Below are 26,186 nucleotides of genomic sequence, written 5' to 3'. Positions count from 1 at the left end.
GAGGATCATTCCGGTTGAGAGACGGGGTCGAGGCAGGCGGTGGGGAATGGGCAAAGCGAAATTATTTGGTTGGGGAGTTGCGATCGTTATCTTCGTTGTTTTGATGATTGTAACTCCTTCGATTCCTCAGTCACAAGAGTACCACAACTTCGCAGATCAGCGCAAGCTCTTCTTAGGTATCGTTAAACCCTTTCATGTTGTCCTTGGTTCCGCCTATCGATTCGTATTCTGATCTAAGCTCCATTCTGTGTTGACTGCCGTGCAATTGCTCCGTTGCCGATGAACTTAAGGAGAAGTTTGGTTTTATTAAGAGATTGTCGGCCGGATAATGGCTCGTTTTTAATCTTATACTTTTTTTTTGAAAAGAATATGAATTTAAGATGAGAATGTGATGTGCTGTATTGTCCGGGCTATGGAGGAGAGTGTTTCCTAGATTTTTCGTTGATTTTTTTGAATAAATTTCTGGTTATTGTGGAATAAAGAAGAAGACTTTTAATGCTATGGCCGCACCTTAAATTCCAATGTTAACTTTCTTTGATTCACGCGTGATAGTTGAACTGAAGTTTTTGATAACTGTTTAGGACTGATTTTCTCTTTGTTCATTTTGAATTTTCTTCAACTGTTTTAGCAAAATTCTTCTTTTTAGGTCTAGAATGGCCAACACCAGCAATTGTAGTATACTTTCATTGCTTTGAGTTAAGAGATTACAGGATATTCACATTTTTATTGAATTAGAAACTTTAGACAGCAAATATTTTTCTTACATGGAAAATTTGCAAGTGAGAAAACAATGGGTTTGATGCTGATGAGGAACTTCTAGTATCAATTGAAAATTGCGCACATAAGTTTGCCTTCCTTTGAAACTTTGGGGGAATGTTAATATGATGTTGCATGCATGTCGATTGGCTTCATTTGGTGATGACAATGAACAAGGGCGCCTCTGATAACCAACAATATGTCATTGGAAAGCACCATTGGGCGACTCAAACGAGCAATAGAAAATCGTTTATTAGTGCTTCTTTGTGTTGGTGACAAGACACAATGAGAAGTTCACCTCTAGGAAGAGCTAACAAGTAGCGACATGTAGTTTTGTGGCATCTCTAGGTTGCAACATTAAGCAATAGTATATTGTTAGCGGACAGGACCACAATATGTGTTAAAGGGTCCATAACTTTCTCCTTGGCTATAAAGTTAAAGGATAACTTACCCCAAATGAATTGAATTGGGGTTCTATTATATTGAATTCGTTAGGGCCAATGTTTGTGGTTTCAAATTGAAACTTATCTAATATGGGTTAGGGCCAATTGGGGTATGTTTGTGGTTTCAAATTGAAACTTATCTAATATGGATGGATGGTGTAGACTCCAACTATTTCATTAAAAAAAACCACAAAAATTTAAAATAGATTGCTACCTAGATTGATTGTTCATATTCAAGCGAACTTGGATGGTGATAATCATTGATAGAAGCTACAATCAATGATTCATGAATAGTAATTTGTTGACAAGTTGGTGATGATGCCATGATTACAATAGTTGCTACAAATCCAAGTTTATGCTAAAATATTAATTTCATAAAGAAAACAAAAATTTATCGGAAAATTGTTGAGAAGGTTCAACATCTATATTCGAATATGACAAAAACAAATACATTGAAAGTATTATAAATTTGTTCTTCTCATTGAAAGAAAAATGTGGATTTGAATGATTCTCTAAGAAATGGAGTGTAGAGGGGCCAATAAGATGGTGGAGTCCCAGAACTTTGGAAAGTCATTGTCATCATTATCGTCTTCATAATTAGAAAATTTCTAACTCTTACGGATTCTTGTTACACATCCTCATTTTTCATCGTTCTTGTTGAGTGTTGTGCGGGGAGCTAGACTTACTGTTAGGTATGACTCATATATTAGATAAGGGACAAAATGCTGGAGTGGAGAGGAGCGGAGCTCGCTAGTGGAATGAAGTGGAAGCATTTGCTCAATCGGGGGAGTTTCGTTATGTGGGTTAGGGGTGCGGGGGCAACGACCCTGCGATACAGTACAAGAGTAATTTTGTAATTATATATTGCACGCCATGGTTATATATGTATGTTGTATTGTAACCCTAAGGGGATCTTGTACTCTTTTTCTGAATTGAAAGAAAAGTCGCTGCACTGCTCCCAAGGACGTAGATATCTTTGTTGAACCTCATTAAATCTCAGTGTTTCTTTCTAGATTTGTGTCGATTCTTGCATTTCTTTGCCCTAAAATTCTCAACAAGTGGTATTAGAGTGAGGTTCTAGGGCAGAAGAGATTGGCGCAGGAAGGGCAAAGAATGATTCAACGATTTGGCAGAAAAGTTTGGCTAGGGTTGGACGGTTCGGCACAGGAAGAGCACGTGAATTTTTGAATCGCGACATTCGGCGAATTCCGCAGAGGAGTTCAGCGAGGGCTCCATCGGTTTGTTACAGTAAGGTCAAAGATGAGGGCTTCGGACGACCAGGACGAGAGTTTTTGACGCAAGTTCGATTCGATGACCACACGATTGTTCGACGAAGAATTTTGTACGAAGAAATTTGGGCGAGCAATTTGATAACCGAGGTAGAGGAATGCACAGGAAAAGTTCACGGCAGGAGTAATTTCACATGACAATGTCCGGTGTAAAATTAGAAGTTGTGAAGTTTGATGGAACTGGTAACTTCAGATTGTGACAAACAAGAGTAAAAGATTTGTTGGCGCAACAAGAGATCTTGAAGGATTTTCGGGCAATAAAAACAAAAATCATGGAGGATGAAGATTGGGAAGAATTGCAACAACGAACGGTAGCAACCATACATTTATGTCTCGCAGATGTATCACGTAATAAATCTAAAATCTTCAGGAGAGGTATGAAAAAAATTGAAACTCAATTTATGTCTAAATCTCTAGCAAATAAATTGTATCTGAAACAAAAGCTATATGGGCTGAAGATACAAGAAGGCTCTGATCTAGTGCAGATGTGAATGTCTTCAATCAAATAACCACAGATTTATCACGACTTGATGTGAGTATTGAGGATGAAGACCGAACAATGATTCTGTTGTGTTCATTGCTTCCCTCTTATGAATAATTAATGACTACTTACATATGAGAAATAAACAATTAAAGTTGTTGAGATTACTTCAACATTATTGATTCACAACCAACAGAAGCATAATGTAGGGGAAAACTCTCATGGTGATAATTTATATGTTAAGGGTAATCAATATCGTGGAAGGAAAAAAAAGAATGAGGGTTCTGGAAGACGAAATTCTAGATCAAAGTTCAAAGACAGAAAGACGATTCATTGCTACAAGTGTAAGGAGCCGGGTCATATGAAGAGAGTTGTCCAAAACTCAAGAAACAGACTGATGAGAAACATGATGCTTCATCGAAGTCCGTAAATGTGGTTCAGAGTCACAATTCAGATTGCAGTGATTGTGATATGCTTTTAGTTTTATCAACTCAGTTCATGAATGTATGAATTTTTTATTCATGATGCTCTTATCACATAACACCTAACAGTGAATAGTTTACTTCATACATATTATCTAATTCTGGTTGCCTATTTAGGTAATGATTGATGTCGCAATATTGTTGGTATTGGTAAAATCAGGATTAAGATGTATAATGACACTATTAAAATATTATGTGATGTCAGACATATTCTAGATTTGGAGAAAAATTCAATTTTCTTAGGCACTTTACATAGAAATAGTTTTATTTCTAAAGTGGATGAGAATAGAGAAACCATCAAAATTGTTATGGGTGCACTGACTATGATGAAAAGAAAATTAACTGTAGGGAATATCCACAAACTGTTCGGGAGTACAGTTGTAGGTGAAGTTAATTCTGTGGAGTCAGATGATAATAATACAAAACTATGACACATGCGTCTTGATCATCTTAGTGAACGTGGGATGATAAAATTGCATAAAAGAAATTTTTTGCATGATGTTAAAAGCTGCAAGTTCGATTTTTGTAAGTTTTGTATTCTTGGAAAACATATTAGAGTCAGTTTCATGACTGAAAAACACAAAACTGAAGGGATTCTTGATTATGTACATTCTGATGTATGGGGGCCTTACCAGAGAATTATCATTGGGAGGATCTCTGTATTATGTTACTTTTATTGACAATTTTTCTAGAAAAGTTTGAGTGTATTTCTTAAAGCAAAAATCTGAAGTATTCTCCAAATTCAAGCTATAGAAAGATGGGATGGAAAACCAAACTGACAGAAAGATCAAACATTTGAGGTCTGATAATGACATAGAGTACACTGATTCACAGTTTCAAAAATTTTGTGAGGAGCATGAGATTCAGAGGTATTTTTTAGTTCGCAAGACACCACGACAAAATGACATTGCAGAAAGGATGAACAGGTCTGTAACTGAAAGAACAAGATGCTTGAGACTGAATGCAGGGTTTCCTAAATATTTTTGAACAGAGACTGTGAATATGACACGCTATCTCATCAATAGATCTCCTCGGGCATCATTGGGTAACAAGGTTGCAGAAGAAGTATAGACATGTAATTCAGTTAATTTTGATCACTTACAAATTTTTGGTTGTCCTGCTTATGTGTATGTACCCAGTGATGAAAGATCAAAACTTGATCCAAAATCCAAGAAATGCATCTTTCTGGGCTACAAAAAAGGTGTGAAAGTATACAAGTTTTGGGTATACAAGTTTTGGGATAGTTTTGGGATACGATTGCAAAGAAGATGATGATTAGTAGAGATATCGTTTTTTTATGAGCAGTCCATGTTACAACAAAATCAAAACAAGGTACCAGAAAATAGTTCCAGTTCAGATACAGTGTAGATGAATTTAGAACAACATTCAGAAATAATTGAGAGAGTTAAAGATTGAAATCCAACACCTTGTGATTCCAATACAAATAATTTGTAGAATTACAATCTAGCTAGAGACAGACAAAGACACACCAATATAAGGCCTCATAGCAGATTGAGCTATGAAGACTTGGTCTCCTGTGCACTTCTCATCGGTAGCGATGATCCAGTCACCTTTCAAGGAGCTATCACCAGTCAGGAGAAAGAGAAATGGATGAGTGCAATGATTGAGGAGATGAAGTCTTTAATGAAAAATCAAATCACACATAAGAGCTATTTCAGCTTCCTGAGGGAAGAAGACTATTGGGTGCAAATGAATGTACAAAAAGAAACCAGCAGTATCAGGAAAAGAAGGGAAAAAAATCAAGGCTCGATCAGTAACAAAGGGTTTTTCACAGTAGAAGAGGATAATTATGATGAAATATTTTCTCCTGTCGTTAGACATACTTCATTCAGGGCAGTGCTTGCATTAGTAGCTATTTGAGATTTGCATCTGAAGCAGATGAATGTTAAAACTGCATACTTACACGGTGATATGGAAGATCAAATTTACATGGAACAGCCAGAAATGTTCACTCAATCTGGATATGAGAATCTGGTTTGCAGATTAAAGAAATCGTTGTATAGGTTGAAACAGTCTCTAAGATAATGATACAAACGGTTCGACTTCTATATGATTCAGATTGGCTACAAGTGATGTGAGTATGATTGTTGTGTCTATGTTAAGAGTCTCGATGATAGTTCTATTATTTTTTTGTTACTATATGTTGACGATATCTTGATTGTTGCAAAGAATATGCATGACGTCCTTGGTTTGAAAATTTTATTGAGCCAAAAATTTGATATGAAAGTCTTGGGTCATACAAAGAAGATTATTGTAATGAAGATTCATCGGGATAGACACTCAAGACGACTGTGTTTATCTCAACGATGCTATGTTAAGAGGGTGCTAGACAGGTTTGAGATGTGCAAAGCAAAGTCTGTGAGCACTCTATTGACAAATTATTTTAAGTTTTCTTCAGAACAATGTTCGAATACAGATAAGAAAATCAAAGATATGACAAAAGTTCGATATGCCAGTGCAGTTGACTGCTTGATATATGCAATGATATGCACTCACCCTGATTTGACTTATGTTGTTAGTGAAGTTGCAAATACATGTCTAGACCTGAAGGCGATAGTGAGAAGCAGTCAAGTGAATTTTCAGGTATTTAAAGGGTACTGTAGGACATAAAATTATCTTGATATATGCAATGATATGCACTCACCCTGATTTGACTTATGTTGTTAGTGAAGTTGCAAATACATGTCTAGACCTGAAGGCGATAGTGAAAAGCAGTCAAGTGGATTTTCAGGTATTTAAAGGGTAGGATTCAGACTATGTAGCCGATTTGAATAACAGAAAGTTTACAACCGGGGTGTTTGCTCTTGGTGGAGGGTCGATATGTTATAAATCAACAGTTCAATCTATTGTGGCATTATCTACAACTAAAACTGAGTACATGCAGTAGCTGAAGCTGTTAAAGAAGCCTTATGACTTACTGGGCTAGTAAAAGAACTGGGTGTTGAATAAGGTGGAGTTCAGTTGCATTGTGATAGTCAAAGTGTTATTTATCTGGCTAAGAACCAGGTATACCATGCGAGAACTAAGCATATTGATGTAGGTATCACAAGATCAGAAAATTGATTGTTTCTGGTGAGATATTGTTGCAGAAAGTTCATACTAATGAGAATGCAGCTGATATGTTGACCAAGTCAGTTTGAACTTGTTGAATGTTTGCAGTTGCTAAAGAAGCATGGTGGCCCAACCCACTTCTGGTATGTAAAAAACACAGTTGCTAGAGAAACATGATGACCCCACCCACTTTAATTCATGTGAAACTCCCAGGTATCTTTCTCAAATGATTGGATATTCGCGAAGGTGGAGATTTGTTAGGCATGACTCATATACCAGATAAGGGACAAATGTTGGAGCAGAACGAAGTGGAGCTCACGAGCAGAGTGGAGCGGAATCATTTGTTCAATCGGCGGAGTTTCGTTATGTGGGTTGGGGGTGGAGGTGCAACGACCTCGCGGTATGGTACAAGGGTAATTTTGTAATTCTATATTATACGTCAGGGTTATATATATGTGTTGTATTGTAACCCTAATGGATCTTGTACTCTTTTTCTGAATTAAAAGGAAAAGTCGCCACTCTGCTCCTTAGGACGTAGGCATCTTTTCCGAACCTCGTTAAATCTCTGTGTTTCTTTCTGGATTTGTGTCGATTCTTGCATTTCTTTGCCTTATAATTCTCAGCACTTACTATTTGGGAAATTAATTGAATCAATTTGGGCTCATCCAAACTTTGGTTCAATTATTAGTTAAATATGGACCCATGTATTAATAAAAAAAAAGTTGACCGACACCCATGTAATGCTTTTTTGCAGCACCTCAAGTTTTAGCTTTATGTAAAAAAAAATTGAAAACTTACATTCATACCACTCAATTATTATGTATTTACATATCTAGCACCCTAAAATTCAAGTTTTACATATATGCCACCCAATATATGCATGAAAAGAAATATTTTACTTTTTAAAAGTTAAAGTAGTGGTATTTTGTATGTGATATGAATGATTGTGGTGGAATACATGTAAAAGTCAAAGTTTACTTTTTAGCAAAAGAATTGGGTGGTATATATTTAAACGCCCCCAAAACAATTTGCTTGATCAGATGATAATTTTGTCGTTAAAAATCCAGATTGAATCGTGATTGATTTATTATATTTATAGGAAGCATCACAACCTTTGTCTAATGCATTTATTATCTTCATTTTTATGCTACTCCAAAGTTCTGTAATACTTCATGTTCTAGCAATTAAATAGCTTGAGGAGTTTATTGAATATCGTGTCTTCTTCTTTGTTGATCTTTTACGGAAGTTCCTATCAGATATTTCAATGCTTCTATAAATGTTTGGTTGCAATATTATCACTTTTTTGCGATCCGTCATCTACTTTCTTGTTTTATGCAGGTATACCGAATACACTCAATGTTATATCCAACATCCCTTACCTTATAGTGGGTGTTGTTGGGCTTATACTTTGCTATTATGGAAATTACTTTAAATTGAGGTAATGGCTAGTTTTTCATATCTTATTGCTGATTTATATCTTGTTAAAATTAGCAAAATGTTTTTTTTGGGGGACATTTACATCTCTCACAATTCTAATTTATTTACATATCTCACATCTAAACTTTCATATTTATACACAGCACTCAATTCCTTGATATCACATTGAAAACATCACTATTGCCACATTTTAAAAGTGAAATAGACATTTTCATGATTAGTTTAAAGCATCAAAGTGCTATGTATGTAAATATGAAAGTTTAGGTGTGAGATATTTAAATACATAAGAATTGAGTGCTAGGTATGTAAGTGCTAGGTATGTAAATTGCTAGGTATGTAAATTTCTCTTTTTTTATTGTTTGCTTAATGCTCTATGATGATTTTCCAGCTTGGAAGGAGAGCTATGGGGTTGGTCATGCTTTTTCGTTGGTGTAGGTGCAGTTGCTTTTGGGTCCTCCTACTACCATGCAATGCCAAATGATGCTCGACTTATTTGGGATCGCTTACCTGTGAGTTCATGGATTCTTAATCTGTCCAATATACTGTTTTTATTGAATTAGGCCGTGAAAAAAAGTAATATAAAACCTTACTAAATAGCTATGCAAGCCACCTTGATCTAGTGATCGACAGCTTTGTCAACCAAGAGATCTTGGTTTAAGGCCTTGCATAGGTGGGATTCATGTATATTTACATATATAACACTTGAACTTTGATTTCTACATTTATACCACCTAAATCTTTCATATCACATGAAAAAGTCCATTTTAACTTTTAAAAGGTGAAGTATGACTTTTCATTCATAGGTAAGGTGGTATGTATGTAAAAATTGAAGTTTAGATGCTATATAAATATATAGGAATTGAGTGGTATATATGCAAATCTTTACGGATTATTTTATCCAAAGGGATTTATGATCACCATGGGACTGAAGCATTACAACATGTTCATTCTATGATGTTGTAAGATAGCTCTTGTGCTTGCATAATCATAAAACAACAATGAATAACACCCAGACTAAATAATAATAATGTCTAGAATAGTATGGCATTTCTCAGATTAATTTTTATTTATAATGCAGCGGCAAATCACAATCATGTGAATTCAAGTGTTATTTGTACAACTGAAGAATAAGAGTGTTCTTGAAATCTTGTTAAACAAATATATATACTAAATGCATAAATATTTGAGTAAAAAAGGTGCACAAATAGTAAGTGTGAGATTTTATATAAAGAACTTTGATTTTATTTTGGATCTTAATTTTTTCTCCTATTCAACATAGAATTGATCTCATATATTTATACATTTTTATAATACTTGTTATGTGTTATTTAGTTGGCCATTAAAAGTGAAATGGATTTGTCAAATATCAAAAGACGAGATTGGTGATTTAGAGGGTACGATCACATTGATTGTGTTAATGGTGGAGGTAATTTGTCTCTATGTATAGATGAAGACATTAAATAGTGTGGAATTTTATCTCTATTAGCTCGCCCAAACTACCCGACCATATGGGCCACATATGTTTAATTTGTGGAAGCTATTAGAGAGAGTTTCTTATTTTAGCTTTATTCTTTTTAATTGCTTTTTTATTATGTTATATGTCTTTTGTTTTGTATTTGGTAAGTTGTAATAGTATTAATTATGTTTAGCTTAGTTGTCCCCCATATAATTAGCATAAATGTTGTAATTTGAGTATGTGGGAATAAGAAAATAGAGTTTCTCCACCTTATTCATGCTATAAGAGCCTCGCATGACTAGTCGGTTCTGCTTCTTGGTTTAGCATTGTTTTCTACACTGCTCTTCTGCTTCATCAAATCGGCTTCATTTGTGTTATTAGGCTCAGGTTATCTACGATGTTCGACTCTGTCTGAGTCGTGATGCTTCATCTGACTGCACTGCTCACCTGGTTCGTATAAATCGACGTCGTCTACGTCTTTTGGCTTGCGTTATCTGTTTCATCTTTGTCTGAATCTTGCATCTTCTGTTTGAAGTAAGGAAATAAACACTAGCTCTCCGTTAACCGCTGGAGCTGCTTCAACTACCGTTTGATAGTTCTAATCCTCCATGTAGCCCTCGAAATCTCTTCAGTCGGCTTGCAGGCCCTCCTCTACTTCTTTCTGGCATCACCTCCTCTCAAGCACTAGCTTTATTCACTTTTGCAGCAATAACAACCTTATCCAACTCTAAATGTGCATAGAGTTTATGAAAAAGTACAAAATGAATATGTCTAGTTCTACTCTAGAGGTTAGTTTTGGATCAAAGATCATAAATTCTATCCAAACACCCCTGAATTCTCTACCTTTATTACAAACCGTTAACTTAATGACCGTGACTTTCTTCAATGATCTCAATCTGTGTTTATGTACATTTCTGGAAAAGGAAAAGAGGAACATCTCACTGGAGAGGACATTTTGAGCTCACTTATTTTAATCATCACTCATGAAAGATCCATGATCATATATCATGTCTTGTTTGATCAATTCTATGATGATAAAAGTAGGAGAAAATTTCTTGCTTTACAAAACAACTTGAGATTTGGGAAGTTGCTCTTGAGACTTATTCTAGTACCGAAAATAATGCATAATTATTTGAGATTGAGACTATTGTATGAGCTTTGACAAGAAGATTCGAGTGTTACTCAATACTTCAACATACTTTTAAGGTACTGGTTACAGTTAGATATGTATGATACATATTTATGGAAGTGTCTGTAAGATGCTATGATGTATAAAACAATAGTGAAGAAGAAGAGGATGATCAAGTTCTTATTGGACTAAATAAGAACTTGGATCATATAAAAGGGAGAATCATGGAGATGAAGCCTCTTTGTACCACTAGGGAAGCCTTTGCTGAAGTTAAAAGAGAAGGAAACTGGAAGAAGCTCATTGTGGTAGGAAGTTTGGGCTCATCTAGCACTGAAAACTTAGCTTTGTACACATACAACTTCTCCCATAATTTAAAGCCGTGAACATTGTAAGAAACTTGGTCACTAAAGGACAAGTACTAGAAATTACATGGAAAACATGTAGATTGAAAATCTGGATAAAGGGGGAAGGACCAAGACAACAAGGCCCATGTTGCTACCTCTTCTGAAGGGCTGGCCAACCCTAGTCCTTTCACCAAGGAACAGCTGGAAGTATTGAAGAAGCTTCTTACTACCACGACTGAGCAACCTACCAACTTGATGAGACACTAAGGTATCATTCCCTCCTATTGTACTAATAATGGAATATTTTGATCTTGGATAATAGTTTCGTCTGCATCTGATCACATGATTGAAGACATTCATGCTCTCACAAACTACCAAGAAATCACCACCTCATAATTTTTTAGACTTGCCGATGAATCTCACTCTAGAATTGTTGGGAAAGAAGAAGTGAAAGTTTCCAAAGATATTTAACTTTCTTCTATGCTATATATTCCCAAACTAGATTGCAACTTATTTTCAATTAACAAATTTACTCATGGCTTGAACTGTGTTATTAAATTCCATTCTAACTCATGTGAATTTCAGATGGTAGACTTTTAAATGGTGATTGACAGTGTTGAATCGCATCAATGTCTATATCTGCTCAATGAGAGCTACTCTTTTAACATTCAAGTGTTTTTCCCTCATTCTCTTCTCATGTTCCTGAGTCTGTTGAAAATCAAATTTTATCATGACATTATCGTCCGTGTTCTCCCAATTTTTATTATGTTACAACGTTGTACCCCATCTTTTTTAATAAAAAAGTAAAATTCTATCGATGTGAAAACTGCCAATCGATTAATCATATTCGTCATGTATATCATCTATCTTAGTATAAACTCGCATCATTTTTTTATTATTCACAATGATATTTTGAAACCATCAAAATTGAAATTTATCAGTGGAGCAGGTGGTTTGTCTCCTTCATTGATGATCACCCTAGAACAAGTTGTATATTTCTCCAGAGAGAGAAATATGAAGCTACACAAATATTTCAATATTTTCATGACATTATTTACTCACAATTCCAATGCAAAATTTAGATTATCAAAATTGATAATACAAATGAATACTTCAATTTGATCATTGGAACCTACCTTGCAAAGAATAATATAATCTTTGTGAATTCATTTGTTGAGACTCCACAACAAGATGAAATAGATGAGCGAGTATATATATCTCCTTGAGGTATATAAGTCTATAACACTTTCTCACAATGTTCCAAAAGATTTCTTGGGAAATATAATGCTCACAGCCACCTACCTCATTAATAGAATGCCAGGTAGGGTCCTTGGATTCAAAGCCCCTTTCATATTTAATTGGAAACATACTCTCATATTAGAGCTTTCTCATCCAATCTTCCTTTAAAAATATTTGACTATCTCTTTTGTTCACATTCACCATCCAAACCACACAACACTAAATAAAAAATCCATTAAATGTACCTTCATTGGTTATGCTTCTAATAAAAAGGAGTACAAGTATTATTCTTCCATTACTAAGGAATACTATAACTTCATTGATGTTACGTTCTTTGAAAAATAATTTCACCACCTCAAATATGAAATTCAGGGGGGAGTCTGGGTGAATATCAGGTTTGGGACACTACTATGGATACCCACAATAAAATAGAGTTAACATAACCTATTATACTTCCCTTTAGCCATGCTATGTCCCATGTCTAACTTGAGATTGACAACAATGAAATACACAAGGAACTTCACTTGTCTACTAGGAGAAAGAAATCTACTGAGTTGGATAAAGACAATATACAACCACAAGACTGTTCACAACCAAATTTGAATTCACACATCTCTGTAGTTTTAAGGGAGGTGATATGCAGTGGAGAAGACAATAAAATTTGCACAAATATTTCTATTCAGAAGTATGTTGCCTGTGGGAAGTTATTATCACTTTATAAAGCTCTTATATTTAATCTTGATAGTGTGCAAATACCAAAGTCTTTTCATGAAACAATTCATAATCTAGAATGAAAAAAAGGCACACTTGATCTAAATGACAGATTGACCTTTACAACACTTCCTCCATATAAAAGAACCGTTCGGTGCAAATGGGTGTTCAATGTCAGGTATAAAGCAGATGAGAGCATTGAGAGGTTCAAGTCTAGGTTGGTGGTCAAAATTTTCACTTGGCCTTATGCGATAGACTATCAAGAGATATTTACACCAATGGCCAAACTAAACACTGTAAAAATTCTTTTCTTGATAGTGAATAAAGAGTAGGAACTACATCAACTCGATATTAAGACTACATTTTTGAATGGATACATTGAGGAAGAAGTGTACATGGAGATCCCACCAGTGCTAAAAAAAGACTCAAATAAACATCTGGTTTGTAAACTAAAAAAGTCACTTCACGGCCTTAAACAATCTCCATTGGCTTGGTTTGATAAGTTTGTCAAAACTATAAAATCTAATGGGTACATCCAATTCCAAATAATCATACACTTTTTATAAAATATACACATGGAGGTAATAAAGTTATCTTGATAGGTGATGATGAAAAGTGATTGAGAAGATTAAGGAGGCTCTTGTCACTTAAATTGAAATCAAAGATCTAGGAGCTATAAGATACTTTTTGGGCATGGAAATGATCAAGTCCAAGAAGAAAATTGTGATATCCCAAAGAAAGTACATCCTAGACTTATTAAAAGAGACAGGACTGCTGGGTGGGGTGTAAACCTGTTGAAACTTCTATGACTTTAAACAAAATGTTATATTCAGGGGAAGAAAAGACACAAGTGGAAAAATGTTGATGCCATGGATTGATGAAAAAGCTTATTTACCTGTTGCACACTAGGCTTGATATCACATATTCTATAAATATTGTGAGTCAACATATGAATAGTCCAAATGAAGAACATTTGGAAATGATTTATAGAATATTGAGGTTTTTTAAGAAAATTGTTGATAGAGAGTTATATTTAAGAAATCAGATACGGAAAGGTAGAAATTTACAATGATACTAGTTGGGCAAGAGAATTTACGGATAGAAGATTCATATCTGATTATTGTTTCTATGTATGAGGAATTCTTATAACATATAGGAGCAAGAAGCAAATAATGGTCTCTAGAAGTAGTGCAGAATTTGAGTACCAAGACACTTACTTTGGGAATTTGTGAATGAATGTGGATCTAAAAGTTACTAAATGAGTTGAGATGCTCCATGAATCACATTAAAATGTTATGTGACATTCAAACAACCATCAGTATTGAAAAGAACTCTGTGCATCATGACATATCCACACACATTAAGATTGGTAGGCATTTATTTTTGAAAAGGTCAATGATGGCATTTTTCACCTAATCTACATTCCATCTCATCTTTAAGTCGCTGATGTCCTCATTATGAGTCTGTTTGGCGCAGCTGCAGCTTCTCAGCTTTTCAGTTGCAGGCGATGCCCCATGAAGCTGCTACGGGAAAGCTGACTACCTGTTTGTTGCGGCTGTGTGAAAATAGCTGTGGGGCAGCTGTTTCTGGAAAAATGATTATTCTACCCCTATTTAGTGAAGTTGTTTAAAACAGAATTGTGACAGCGATATATTTGATACTTCAGAAGTAGAAATTCATTTCAAATCTACCCCTATTTAGTGAAGTTGTTTAAAACAGAATTGTGACAGCGATATATTTGATACTTCAGAAGCAGAAATTCATTTCAAAACATAGTATGCAAATGACCACAACCCCTTAGCCTCCTTTGGATGCATTAAGTTGAAAAAAAAATGAGGAAGAATAAAAAGGTTGACTGGAGGCTCAGATTCACCTTAAGCTCAATCTTTTCAAGCAACGCCTACTTTATATCTAACACCGATGCATGGGATGCCAGTTACCCAGGGGTCTTGAGTCGTCCAAGCTGCTCCATGATGGAGAAAAAACATTAAGAATATGCAAATGAAATGACTGCAAAAGCTATGTAGCATCACACTTTCAGTTTCAGGATCAAAATGGGTTAGGAGCGAAGCATCATAAACCATCAAGTAAATGTGAGACTATGACGAAAATTTAGGTAAAAATTTAGGTAAGGATATCCTCACGGGATTTTATAATCATCAATTCTACATTCAGATTAGAGATTTTCTGATTTGAGCCTTGGTCACTATAAACTTCTACTTGCTTGCAACATATTGTCATAAGTTCCCAGTGACCGATTGATAGGAAATTGCATGGAAAAATTGAAATGGTAATGTATATATAATTTAATGGGATGGGCTTGAAGAAAATAGGGGCATGGACAATTAAAATAGAGAATTCTAACATCTTAGACAAATAAATTACCATGAAAACAGGATAGCAATTCCCAAGCAAGTAATCATTCTCAGTTAACCTGAAAGTTACTTAGCTTTTGATATCGTCACAATATATTGACAAAAAGATATAAATTGGGCTTATGTCCTTTGATTCATGGAGAACTTCTGATTAGTTTGTGAAGAAAAAAAAAAGAGAAAAAAAATAAGAATAATAATAATGATAATGGTAATAAAGTATTTGAGACAATTTTAAAGGTAGAAATACATCCTACAAAACACCCTCTAAAGCAATCCTTCAATGCATGATTTCACATCAAAGAAAATTATACAAAGCTAAACGAAGCTAGAAAAGAAAGGATAAGTATGCAATTCTCCATAAGAATGGCACATAGAGTTTGTTTCAAGCGGCTACAACTGCTTGCAAATATCATGGTAAAATATTCACTAAATTTTCAAAAACAGCTCAGATCTTTTTTTTTTTCCTGAAAAATAAGCCAACAACCTTTTCAAGCTTGCAAGTTCTAGCATTTCATAAAAAAGTAGATAAAAATTACAATAAAATAAAATTATGGTTCCGATTATTAATGAGTTTTCTTTGGAGAGTGAAGCAGCAATGATAAATTTTTACATAACATCAGAGTTCTGATCTACATAACTATGTGAGCATACAAATAATTCAAAGCCAGGTCAAACAAAAGAAAAAGAAACAAAGACAGATTATAATTTTGGCTAAATCTCAAGCGGTTTGTCACGGACAAATAGTCCCACATCGGCCCGTTGTTGGGCCGCATATTAGTATTTGAGTCCTCGGCCCACCTCTCTTAAGGGTTCTTTTGGGAGGTGACAAGTGGTATCAGAGCAGATTACTGCCTGCCAGGTGTGTGGACTCTCCATAGTCCAGTGGGACCCTTGGTGGAGCCGATCCGTGACGAGGGCGTCACGTGATTGGGTGGAGGAGAATGTCACGGACAAACAGTCCCACATCGGCTAGGTGTAGGGCCGAATAACAATATTTAAGTCCTGGGCTGCCCACCTCTCTTAAGAGCTATTTTGAGAGGTGACAACGTGTTTTATTAAGTGTTGTTTGGAGATATAGAAAAGCTGAAAGAAATGGGGAATCTTTGGCCTAATGTCCATAGTTCCATTAAAAAGAAGCAAAAAGAAAAAAAAAAAAAAAAATCCACAGGTTCTCAACAAACGACTCAACCAATGACACTAGTTGTGGCAGTTACCTGTCCAAGTTGCTCCACCATCGCATGAGAAAAGCAGTTATCCCTTAAGCACCTTGCACAAAAATAAGATCCCTTAAGCACCAACGCCCTAAGCAGCTGCATGAGAGGAGGAGGACCTTCAGAGAAGAGGAGGAGAGGGGAGAAGTTTGTCGTATGCAATTCTTTTTTGCCTGTGGCCAGATTTGTTTCGAACGGGGTAAAAAGGCGGAACAGGGCACTGGGTTAAAAAGGCGGAACATGAAGTTGGAGTGCGGGTTTGTTCTGACTTTCCTCATTAGTCGAATATCGCGGCAGGCCGCAGCCTTGCCGCCGCCCCAAACGGCCATAAATTGTGGCATGGTGCCGCGCCACACACTTGCCGCCGCCCAAAGAGGCTCTAAATCCCTACCTCTAACCGGCTTTACCAATTTGAATACCAAGCTGGGTCTTTACAACTTCTTCGACCCAGCTTGAGGCGGAGTGTGGAATTCTATCTCTGTTAGGTGGCCCAAACCACCAACCATATGGGCCTCATAGTTTCAAGTTGTGGAAGCTATTGGAGAAAGTTTTATATTTATGCTTTGTTCTTTTTTTAATCCTTATTTATTACGTTGAATGTCTTTTCTTTATTGTTTTTTTTGTATTTGATAAGTTGTAATAGTCTTAATTATATTTGCCCTAGCTGTCCCCCATATAATAAGGGGAAATGTTGTAATTTGAATACTAGGGAATAAGATAATATTGTTTCTCCACCTTTCTTCAAAATAAAAATTTTATTTTGAGAAGTTATTAAATAAATTATTCATTGAGAAGATTTTTATACTGGAAAGAAAAAAATAAATATGAAGTATATTATAGATTATTCAAAAAATAAAGTTTGCTAGCTTTGAATAAAGTCCATACAAGTAAATATTTAGCCCAAATGAATTTTATGTTAGAGAGATGGAGGTAATAGCATCCATTGAAGAGAAGGTAGTGAAAAATGAATTAGAAGGTTGGGCATGTACAATGAATGGAAGAAAATGCACTAAGAAGTTAGTTAAATAAAGGGGACATCTACATACATAGCACACAATTCTTATGTATTTACATATATTACACCGAAACTTTCATATTTACACACATAGCACTCAAATCTTTAATATCACATAAAAATAGCACTATTATCATTTTTTAAAAGTGAAATACACATTTTCATGCATATGTTTAAAGTACCAAAATGTTGTGTGTGTAAATACGAAAGTTTAGGTGTGAGATATGTAAATAAATAAGAATTGTGTAGCTCTGTAAATTTTCCTTGAATAAAATTGATGTCAATTAATAATGAGAAAAATGTTTAGTTCAATGATAACCAAATAGAAGTCGTGCAAAAAGATTTGCGAATTGTTTTTAACTTCCATTGCAACAATTAACTCTAATGAATGAGGAATGGGTATTCATAAAGCCAACCCCAAACAATTGGAAAAATCTAATATTGATAATGATGATGATCGCGGTGGTTTGTAAATGGGAGATATACGAGTTATATGATCAAAACAGCTTTTAATGAAATTCTTAAGGTTAAGTGATACTAATTATTGGAGAGGTATTTAGAACCTACTTCAAAGAACAAAGAGAGTTACAATATTGTGTTAACTATTGATGAATTAAGCAAACAACTTTGATAATTAGAACAAGTGATAAAACTTAATGACTCCAGAGACTCTAGTTAGCTATATACTAGGAAGATCAACATGGTGGCATTTTTTATATTTAGACAATTAAAGGAAAAGTATGGAGGATAACACCAAGATGCTCACAATCTTATTTACATGGCAAGAAGTTGCCTGAGTCTTGATAGGTGAGACTAATTCCAACAAAAGTTAGGCTAAAATTATGGGGAAATCATTTTGAATATAAGGTCCTTAAGATGAGTACAATAAAAACAGTTTCTTTTTTTTTCAAATTTAGTGGATGTAGTTTTAATTATTATAAATCAATAAGTTGGACTGATACTTTGGTGTGATGGTTCTATCATACAAAAAATGGAGATATGGAGATTGTTATAACTTGTAGACTTAAAATTGTGTGAATGAAACGGAGGAAAATGTTTATATATGACCTTATGATACAATTAAATTAGCAATAGGAGCATTATTATGATAAAATTAAATAGGAGGATCTCACTAAGTCACTAGGCGAGATGCTCATTTTTTTTTATTTTGGAAACTCGCTCAGTGACTAAACAAGTTTACTTTTTTTATTTTTTTAAAACATTATAAATTTATTGATTTTTAAATAATATCTAGATTGTAAAATATTTTGACAATTAATTTTATATGTAATTCAACTTTATAGATGGATGTCCTCAGTTTAATTACTATAATCTACAACCTTTCATTGCTTTCGATAAATGTTAGATCTTTATCTAAAAGTAATTTATCACAACATGTCATTATTAATAAGCAGCGTTAATTTTTTTCATTATTATTTACAAATGTTTTATTTTCTTAGCACATTAAACATTATCATCTCTATCACGCACCCAACTTCTCTCTTTTCCCTCCCTTACAAAAAGTATCATTATTTTTAAGCAAAATCAAAATTTTCTTATTTCTTTCTTTTATTTATGTTAGAAGTTATATTAGGAAATAATTTATTCATGTTAGAAGTTATGAGAATTAAATTTATTTTCTTAGCTTTGATTTATTTCTTTTAACTGGATTTATTTCATTTCTTATTTTAACCTTTTCTATTTTATATGGTTTTCTTTATCTCCAAGTAATTATTATGAATTGATTAATCGGATATAGGTGTTATTATCTTTCCTTTCATGTTATTTTTCTTTTCTTATATTTCTTATTCTAGAATTCATGTAAGAGTATTTATACCCTCTTTTTATATCAATAAAATAATTCTTCCAAATTCTGAAAATCAACATGGTATCAGAGGCTTGAAAAAAAAAATCCTAGAATCTTCTGCCACCTGAAATTTCCTGTTCCTTGCAGTCGGAAATCTTTGTCGTGCTACAGATCCTTAATTCGCCTTTTTCTTATGTTATTACACCAAAAACATCCCTACAGGTCCCTCTGCCGGAATTTCCTTCTATAACCTTTCCCACCCTTAAAATTCTCTCTTGCAGCCTTTGCCCCCGTCGGCTCCTTCCCCTGCAATTTTTTCAGCCGCTGGTCTCCCTCCTGTCGGTCGCTTTCTTTCCTGTGGGGACCCATCTCTCGTAAGATCTACCTACAAACCTCTCCACAAGATCTACCTGCAAGCCTTCCCATGAGATCTACCTCCGCACCCTTTGTTATCTATCGCAGAAGAAAGCCTGCATTAGGATAACCACATGAGTCGACGTCTTCTTCGGTTAATTCGCCTTATTTAATTTGATTCCTCTCTATTCTCTTCTCCAAGGCCATCTTTCACTTTAGGATCTTTCCACGATTGTTGATCATGTCATGACAATCTTCAAGAACAACTTTAAAGCTTTCAGAATGAATGAGTATTTCGCACCTTAAACTATTTCAAGCGAAGAGGATGCTGAGGGCTCCATATCGATGGGGTCTTTAAGCTACTGCGGTTCTACTTCCGCTGCAGATTTCGACATGGTTTCTAGCGAGAATGATCTGACCGAGTTTGGTAAGTCAGGGTTTCTGCTAGGTAGGGAACAAGAGCAGGCATCCTACTAGAACTAGATGATCTTTTTGACGTTGGGTTGGTTCTCTCGATTGAGACATGAAACAATTGTCTCACTGAGGGGTGGTTCGCTTTGGCCGAATATCTCCCCAACATAGAGCTGGAGGGTTTTGTCCTAAACGTGAAGGAGGTGTTGTGTGGGATGAATTTTCATTTTGGAAACCCTATTATGAATTTCTTCAATGAAATGAAAGGTGGGTTTTTTGAACTGAAGGTTTGAATTTGTTTAAGCGGCATCAATGCTGTCATTGGTTAAGCAATTATCATAATTATATGGTGAGAAATCTTGTTCAAATTAGAGACATTTGGATGAACTGCAATGAATATGGTATTGAAGAAAGGTTGCAAGTTCTGAACATTTTGAAAAGAAAAAAGATTTTGGGTTATGTTAATAATGGGCATTTGGGTTCTGAGATAAATTGTGAAAGTGGCAATTCCAGTGAGGCCTATTGGAGTATAAGGTTCAATAGATCCCGAGTTAAAAAAATCATCTCAGAAAGTTCTTTTTGAGGTTTTCACGGTAAGGGTTTGGAAGGAGAAATCCAAAAAAATTTTGAAGGTTGTTGTCCCGAAGGGTTGTAAAAATAATAAAGGCCATACCATGCAGCTTTTCCTTTAGATGCTATTCCTTTTCTTACCTGCAGGCCATACTTTGCAGTTTTTCTGTATGTTGTCTACTTCCCTGCAACAATACCTGTAGAAGCCTTTCGCCTACATACAGATATTGCAGAAACTGCAGTCAACTAGAAGTTGACTTTTTTTGTAGGTTATCTACCTTCCTGCAAACTTTATTACAACATTACCAGTAAGAGTCTTCCGCCTACCTACAGACACTGTAGAAACTGCAGTCAAAGACAACCGCAATCAACTAAAAAATATCCCTAAATGCTATTGGGGTTGATTGCCAAGTACGAGATGAAGAATTCAATTTTTACCCCACAAAGAATCCTCTTTGGCCATTGTTTGATATTTTTAATTCTAAGTTGAACATGATTGTCAATTAGATTTCAACTTGAGGGGCAGTATCAGAAGTTTTATTAGGAAATAATTTATTACTGTTAGAAGTTATGAGGATTACATTTATTTCCTTGGATTGAATTTATTTCCTTTCCTATTTGAGATTTATTTCATTGGATTAGATTTATTTTCTTTCCTATTTTATGTTATTTTCTTTATCTCCAAATAATTATTATAAATTGATTAATTGAAGATATTAGTGTTATATCTTTTCTTTTATGTATGTCCTTTTTATTGTTTTCATATTCTAGAATTTATGTAAGGGTATTTATATCTCTTTTCATTTTAATAAAATAATTCTGCGGAATTCAAAAAATCAATAATTTCCAAATGTATCATGACTTTAGTATATTAATCACAAATCATGCATTAGTAATTCTATAGTTAGAAATGTAGGGATTGTGTAATTGGTGGAATGAAAAAATAAAAATAATATCGAACTTGTTATCTTATAATTAATCATTCATCTATATTTTTTTTTTCCTGTAAAGACACTGAATACTTTATAAGAGTGAGGAAACTAGATATATATTTTCAGAAGTAAAATTTTTCATTTATAAAATTTTTTAAATTATTGTTTCAGTTATAGCTTGATATTTTAATTGATTCTTTTAACAAGAATATCTTTGAATCACCTATATTAGTTTTTTATCATGTGAGTAATGCGTCATGGTAATTCATGGAACAAATTGTGATTTAATGCTTCATGTTAGATTTTTCTGATAATTTGACTATTTAATCATCATTAGTTTTGGTTTTTTATCTCATGTTAAATTTTTTTAAATAATTTTACAACTATAAGGCATATTGATGTTTAAAAAGAAGTTCCACACTACTATAATAACCCCCACAAGCTAAAATATTTTAATATAAACCTGTTACCATTTATTAAAAGCAATCAAAAGTTGCAGATTACAATAATTAAACTAAGAAGGACATGCATCTATGAAATCGGATTATGAATAAAATCAATCTTCAAAAAAAAAAGTAAAATTTTTCAGTCATTAGGCGAGTTTCCCGATTTTTTTTTTTAAAATTGAAAATCTCGCCTGGGCCTTATGCTTCTATTTAAATATTAAAGCTTTGCCTAAAATGGATTAATGCCTAAGTGCATTATATGAGAAATAAATTGGTAATTAAAAGGAAAATTTTAAAATAACAATAGACTAGCAATTTTGTATAAATTCAGATGTTGGCCTACAGCTAAATCACTATCAAACAAGTATTTTGTACTAGAAGTTAAAATATTATAGTGAATATAGGGGTAAACTAAGAAGTTATGCTGTGATATGGTTGTATTGGAGAGGCTGAGGTAGCGACACTTATTTGTGATGATGCTGAAGAAACATATTTGATTGTCTTGGGTATGACTGTTTGAGGGCAGATGATGCATCAAAATGATAGATTGATAGAATTAATGTGAAAGTTGTTGAAAGTAAAATGGAATTTGCACTACATGTTTCAATTGAAATGAATGGAGGAATAATATAAAACTTGGCCAGGAATTGTTGGGATAGGGCTATTTGTGATTATTATGGCTGATACATTCTCATGTTTAGGTTTGTTTTCCATTAAGTTTTGAGCTGATTTGTTAAGCTCTTTAATTTTGTTCTGCTTTTAAGATCAGTTTTTTTCATTTTTCACGGGCTCTATTGGCCCATTGCTGCATCGCTGTTATTGCGCCATCCTTGTTGGATTGTATAAGTTGTTCTCTATGTTTGTTCTTTTTTTGAAGATTTACATGCATATCATTTAATTCCTATGTATTTACATATCTATTGCAAACATTAATTTTATATATATGCTGCTTTATCTATGCTTGAGAAGGTGTATTTTACATTTTAAAAGTTAAAATGGTGGTTCTTTTGATGTGACATGAAAGATTTGGGTGGTATAAATGTAAAAAGTAAAGTTTTGTTGTTGGATGTGTAAAGACAAAGGAATTGTGTAGTATCTATGTAACGATCCCCCTTCTTTTGTCAATTGGCTCTATGTATATAAACCAGCTTTATATTCTTTGCATTTATATATTGTTTTTGGGTGTGTTTTGTATTGCCTGCTAATTTCTTTGTATGTAGATGACAATTGCCTTCACATCCATTGTGGCAATCTTCATCATTGAGAGAGTTGATGAGAAAACTGGAACCGCATCCATTGCACCCCTCATTGTGGCCGGTGTAATTAGTATTTTGTATTGGAGGCAAGCACAAATTCTTCTTTATTTTATTCTTATTGTAAATTAATATTCAGTGATCTATCTGCATATTTCCCTTCAGGTTTTTTGATGATCTTCGCCCATATGCTGTTGTTCAGTTTCTTCCATGTATTGCAATACCTTTAATGACTATCCTAATGCCTCCAATGTACTCACATTCTACATATTGGCTGTGGGCAGCAGGTTAGAACTATAATTTTCATCCAAGTGAGATCCTTTCAGTAATTTTCAGTAATTTTCCAGTCGTCACCCATACCTTCTAATTATCTTTTGGAACATTTGATGTTATAATTGTGCCTTCTAATGCTTTTTTACCCTTGCTAGTTTTGTCAAAAGCTTGCTTACTATCCCTTGCAGCTGAAAGTTAAGATTAAAAAAAATAAAAAAAAAAACCAAAGTTGAAATTAGGAAATAAATGCTCATTCTATGAACAAAAATCATTTTTAAAGAAATGTTTTTGTCTTACTTAGGTTAGCCAATAAATTATTCTTCTTGTTTGAAATAAAAAACTTGGAGGATGGAGTTTTCTCTTTTGAAGGATATTTTAATTCATTTATAAAATTTGTTGCAAGACATCCTTCAAAAATTTCCTTAATAAAAGATTCTAAGGGTGAGGATTCGATCACGGATCTTGACTTTGGCCATGTTGAAATGGTCTCCAAAACCTTGTCTGGGAACACATCATGATTTTGCCAGAGTTTTAAGGGAAATTTACATACTTAGCACACAAATCTTATGTATTTACATATCAAACACCTAAACTTTCATATTTGTATACATAGCACTTTGGTGCTTTAAATCTATGCATGAAATGTATATTTCATTTTAAACAAGTAATAGTAGCGCTATTTTTGATGTGATATTAAATATTTGAGTGCTATTTGCATAAATATGAAAGTTTAGGTATGAGATATGTAAATACATAAAGGACTGCGTGCTCTGTTTGTAAATGCCCCAATTTTTAAATTGTGAGTTCACTTGATGTAAAAAATCTTAAAATTCTTATATTTATGTGACAGCATTTTATCTACTAGCAAAAGTAGAAGAGGCGGAGGATAAACCTATCTATAAGCTCACCCATCATGTTGTCAGTGGCCACACGCTGAAGCATCTTTGCTCGGCAATGGTTCCCATTTTCTTAACTCTCATGCTTGCAAAGAGGGATGTTGAAACTGAGAGGTATGGTTCATTCTTGTAACATGGCTTCATATTTTATGTTCAAAATATTGCGTATAATTTTCTTCTTTTGAAGGCTTGGTGCTGATTAATAATGCTTAGCTGGATTTCTAGTATTGATATTTTGGTCATCTGAATCTTTGCGGAAGATTTACATGCATGCCACTCAATTCCTATGTATTAATATAACACATATTCTTTGATTTTTACATACATGCCACCTTGCATATGCATGAAAAAGTGTATTTCACTTTTTAAAAGTTAAAATGGTGGTATTTTTAATGTGATGTGAAAGATTTGGGTGGTATAAATGTAAAAAGTAAATTTTAGCTGTTAAATATGAAAATACATAGGAATTGGGGTTATGTCCCCAATCGATAAATTCTTTTGCGTCTTAAGTAAATGATAACTTATAAACCTTTTTGGCTCCGCATGAATGCAATTATGCACTATGTAGAAATTATAGGAAAAATTCTCTTATCTTCTCATTAAGCAAATAACAAATATATATGCAGCTTAAACTAGCTCTCATACAACTGGAGAGAAATTTAAATCATCGTGATAAAAAAGGAAATAAATAAAAACACTATAATGGATAATTAAGGGAGAATAATTTCTCCCTCTCAATTGTAATAGTGTAACCTCGATATGCATATCAACACTCCCCCTCAAATTAGGTTGTATGTGTCATCCCAAACTTACTGCTGAGATCACTGAAGTGGTGCTGAGAAAGAACTTTGGCAAGGATGTCAGTAATGTGAGAATAAGTTGGAATGTAGCTTAGTTGAACAACTTCTCCATTGACCTTCTCATAGATGAAGTGACTGTCAATCTATATATGTTTTGTTCCATCATTGTATACCGAATTCTTTGAAATACTGATGTTTGATTGACTATCACTGAACATCTTAATAGTAGTTTGGTTCTCCATGTGAAGTTCCACCAGTTATTTAGCCACATCCCTTCACATATTCCTAGGGTCCAGGCATGATACTTAAATTCTGCACTTCTTATTGCCACCACAACTTGCTTTTACTTCTCAAAGTAACAAGGTTATCCTATACAAATGAACAGTAATCCATGGTACATCTTTCATCAATCAGTTCTCCTTCCCAGCTAACATCAATGTTGATCTCTATGTCGCAGTTCTTAGCCTTCTTGAATAACAATCCACATCTTGGAGTTATCTTTAGGTATCTCAGGATTCGAAAGACCATTTTTAAATGTTCTTTATTTGGATCGTTCATATTCATAGAAAAAACAATGTCAGGTCTTATATGTGAAGAATAAATAAGTTTGCTCACAAGTCATTGATACCTATCTTTTTCAACTGAGGTATTATTCTCTTCTTTTGATGCTTGTCAATTAGGATCTATATAGGAGTATTTGTTGGTTTGCATCTCAACGTTCCCGTCTCATTTAATAAGTTAATGATATATTATCTCTGAGATATGAAAATGTCTTCTTGGGATCTAACTATCTTCATTCCCATAAAGTATCTTAAAATTACAAGATATTTGATCTCAAACTCAAAAAAATTATTCTTTTTATTGTTTCAAGTTCTCTTCTGTCATTGTCTTTAAGGATAATGCCTTCTACATATACAATAAGGATGACTATTATACCTTCTTGATTTTATTTCACAAATAATGTGTGATCAACCTAACACTGATAGTACCCATTGGCAAGAATA

General features: G+C 34.0%; 1 protein-coding gene across 2 annotated transcripts in view; it reads left to right on the top strand.

Annotated features, from left to right (window-relative positions):
* The window catches only part of LOC110030542, a 39,418-nt gene that overhangs the window by 170 nt on the left and 13,062 nt on the right, over positions 1-26,186 (top strand). The window contains exons 2-7 of one of the 2 annotated variants that reach the window (XM_020733291.1): positions 33-176; positions 7,862-7,961; positions 8,349-8,469; positions 23,181-23,302; positions 23,379-23,500; positions 24,337-24,496. In XM_020733291.1, coding sequence (XP_020588950.1) covers positions 47-176; positions 7,862-7,961; positions 8,349-8,469; positions 23,181-23,302; positions 23,379-23,500; positions 24,337-24,496 — 755 coding nt within the window. In that variant the 5' untranslated portion in view covers positions 33-46. Of the gene's footprint in view, positions 1-6; positions 177-7,861; positions 7,962-8,348; positions 8,470-23,180; positions 23,303-23,378; positions 23,501-24,336; positions 24,497-26,186 lie in introns of those variants that run through there. The other variant, XM_020733290.1, reaches the window with a different exon arrangement.

Source organism: Phalaenopsis equestris, unplaced genomic scaffold, assembly GCF_001263595.1.
Source record: "Phalaenopsis equestris unplaced genomic scaffold, ASM126359v1 Scaffold000735, whole genome shotgun sequence".
Classification (NCBI taxonomy): domain Eukaryota; kingdom Viridiplantae; phylum Streptophyta; class Magnoliopsida; order Asparagales; family Orchidaceae; genus Phalaenopsis; species Phalaenopsis equestris.
Note: the sequence above shows the minus strand (reverse complement) of the source record. Positions and strands in the feature narration are given on the sequence as shown.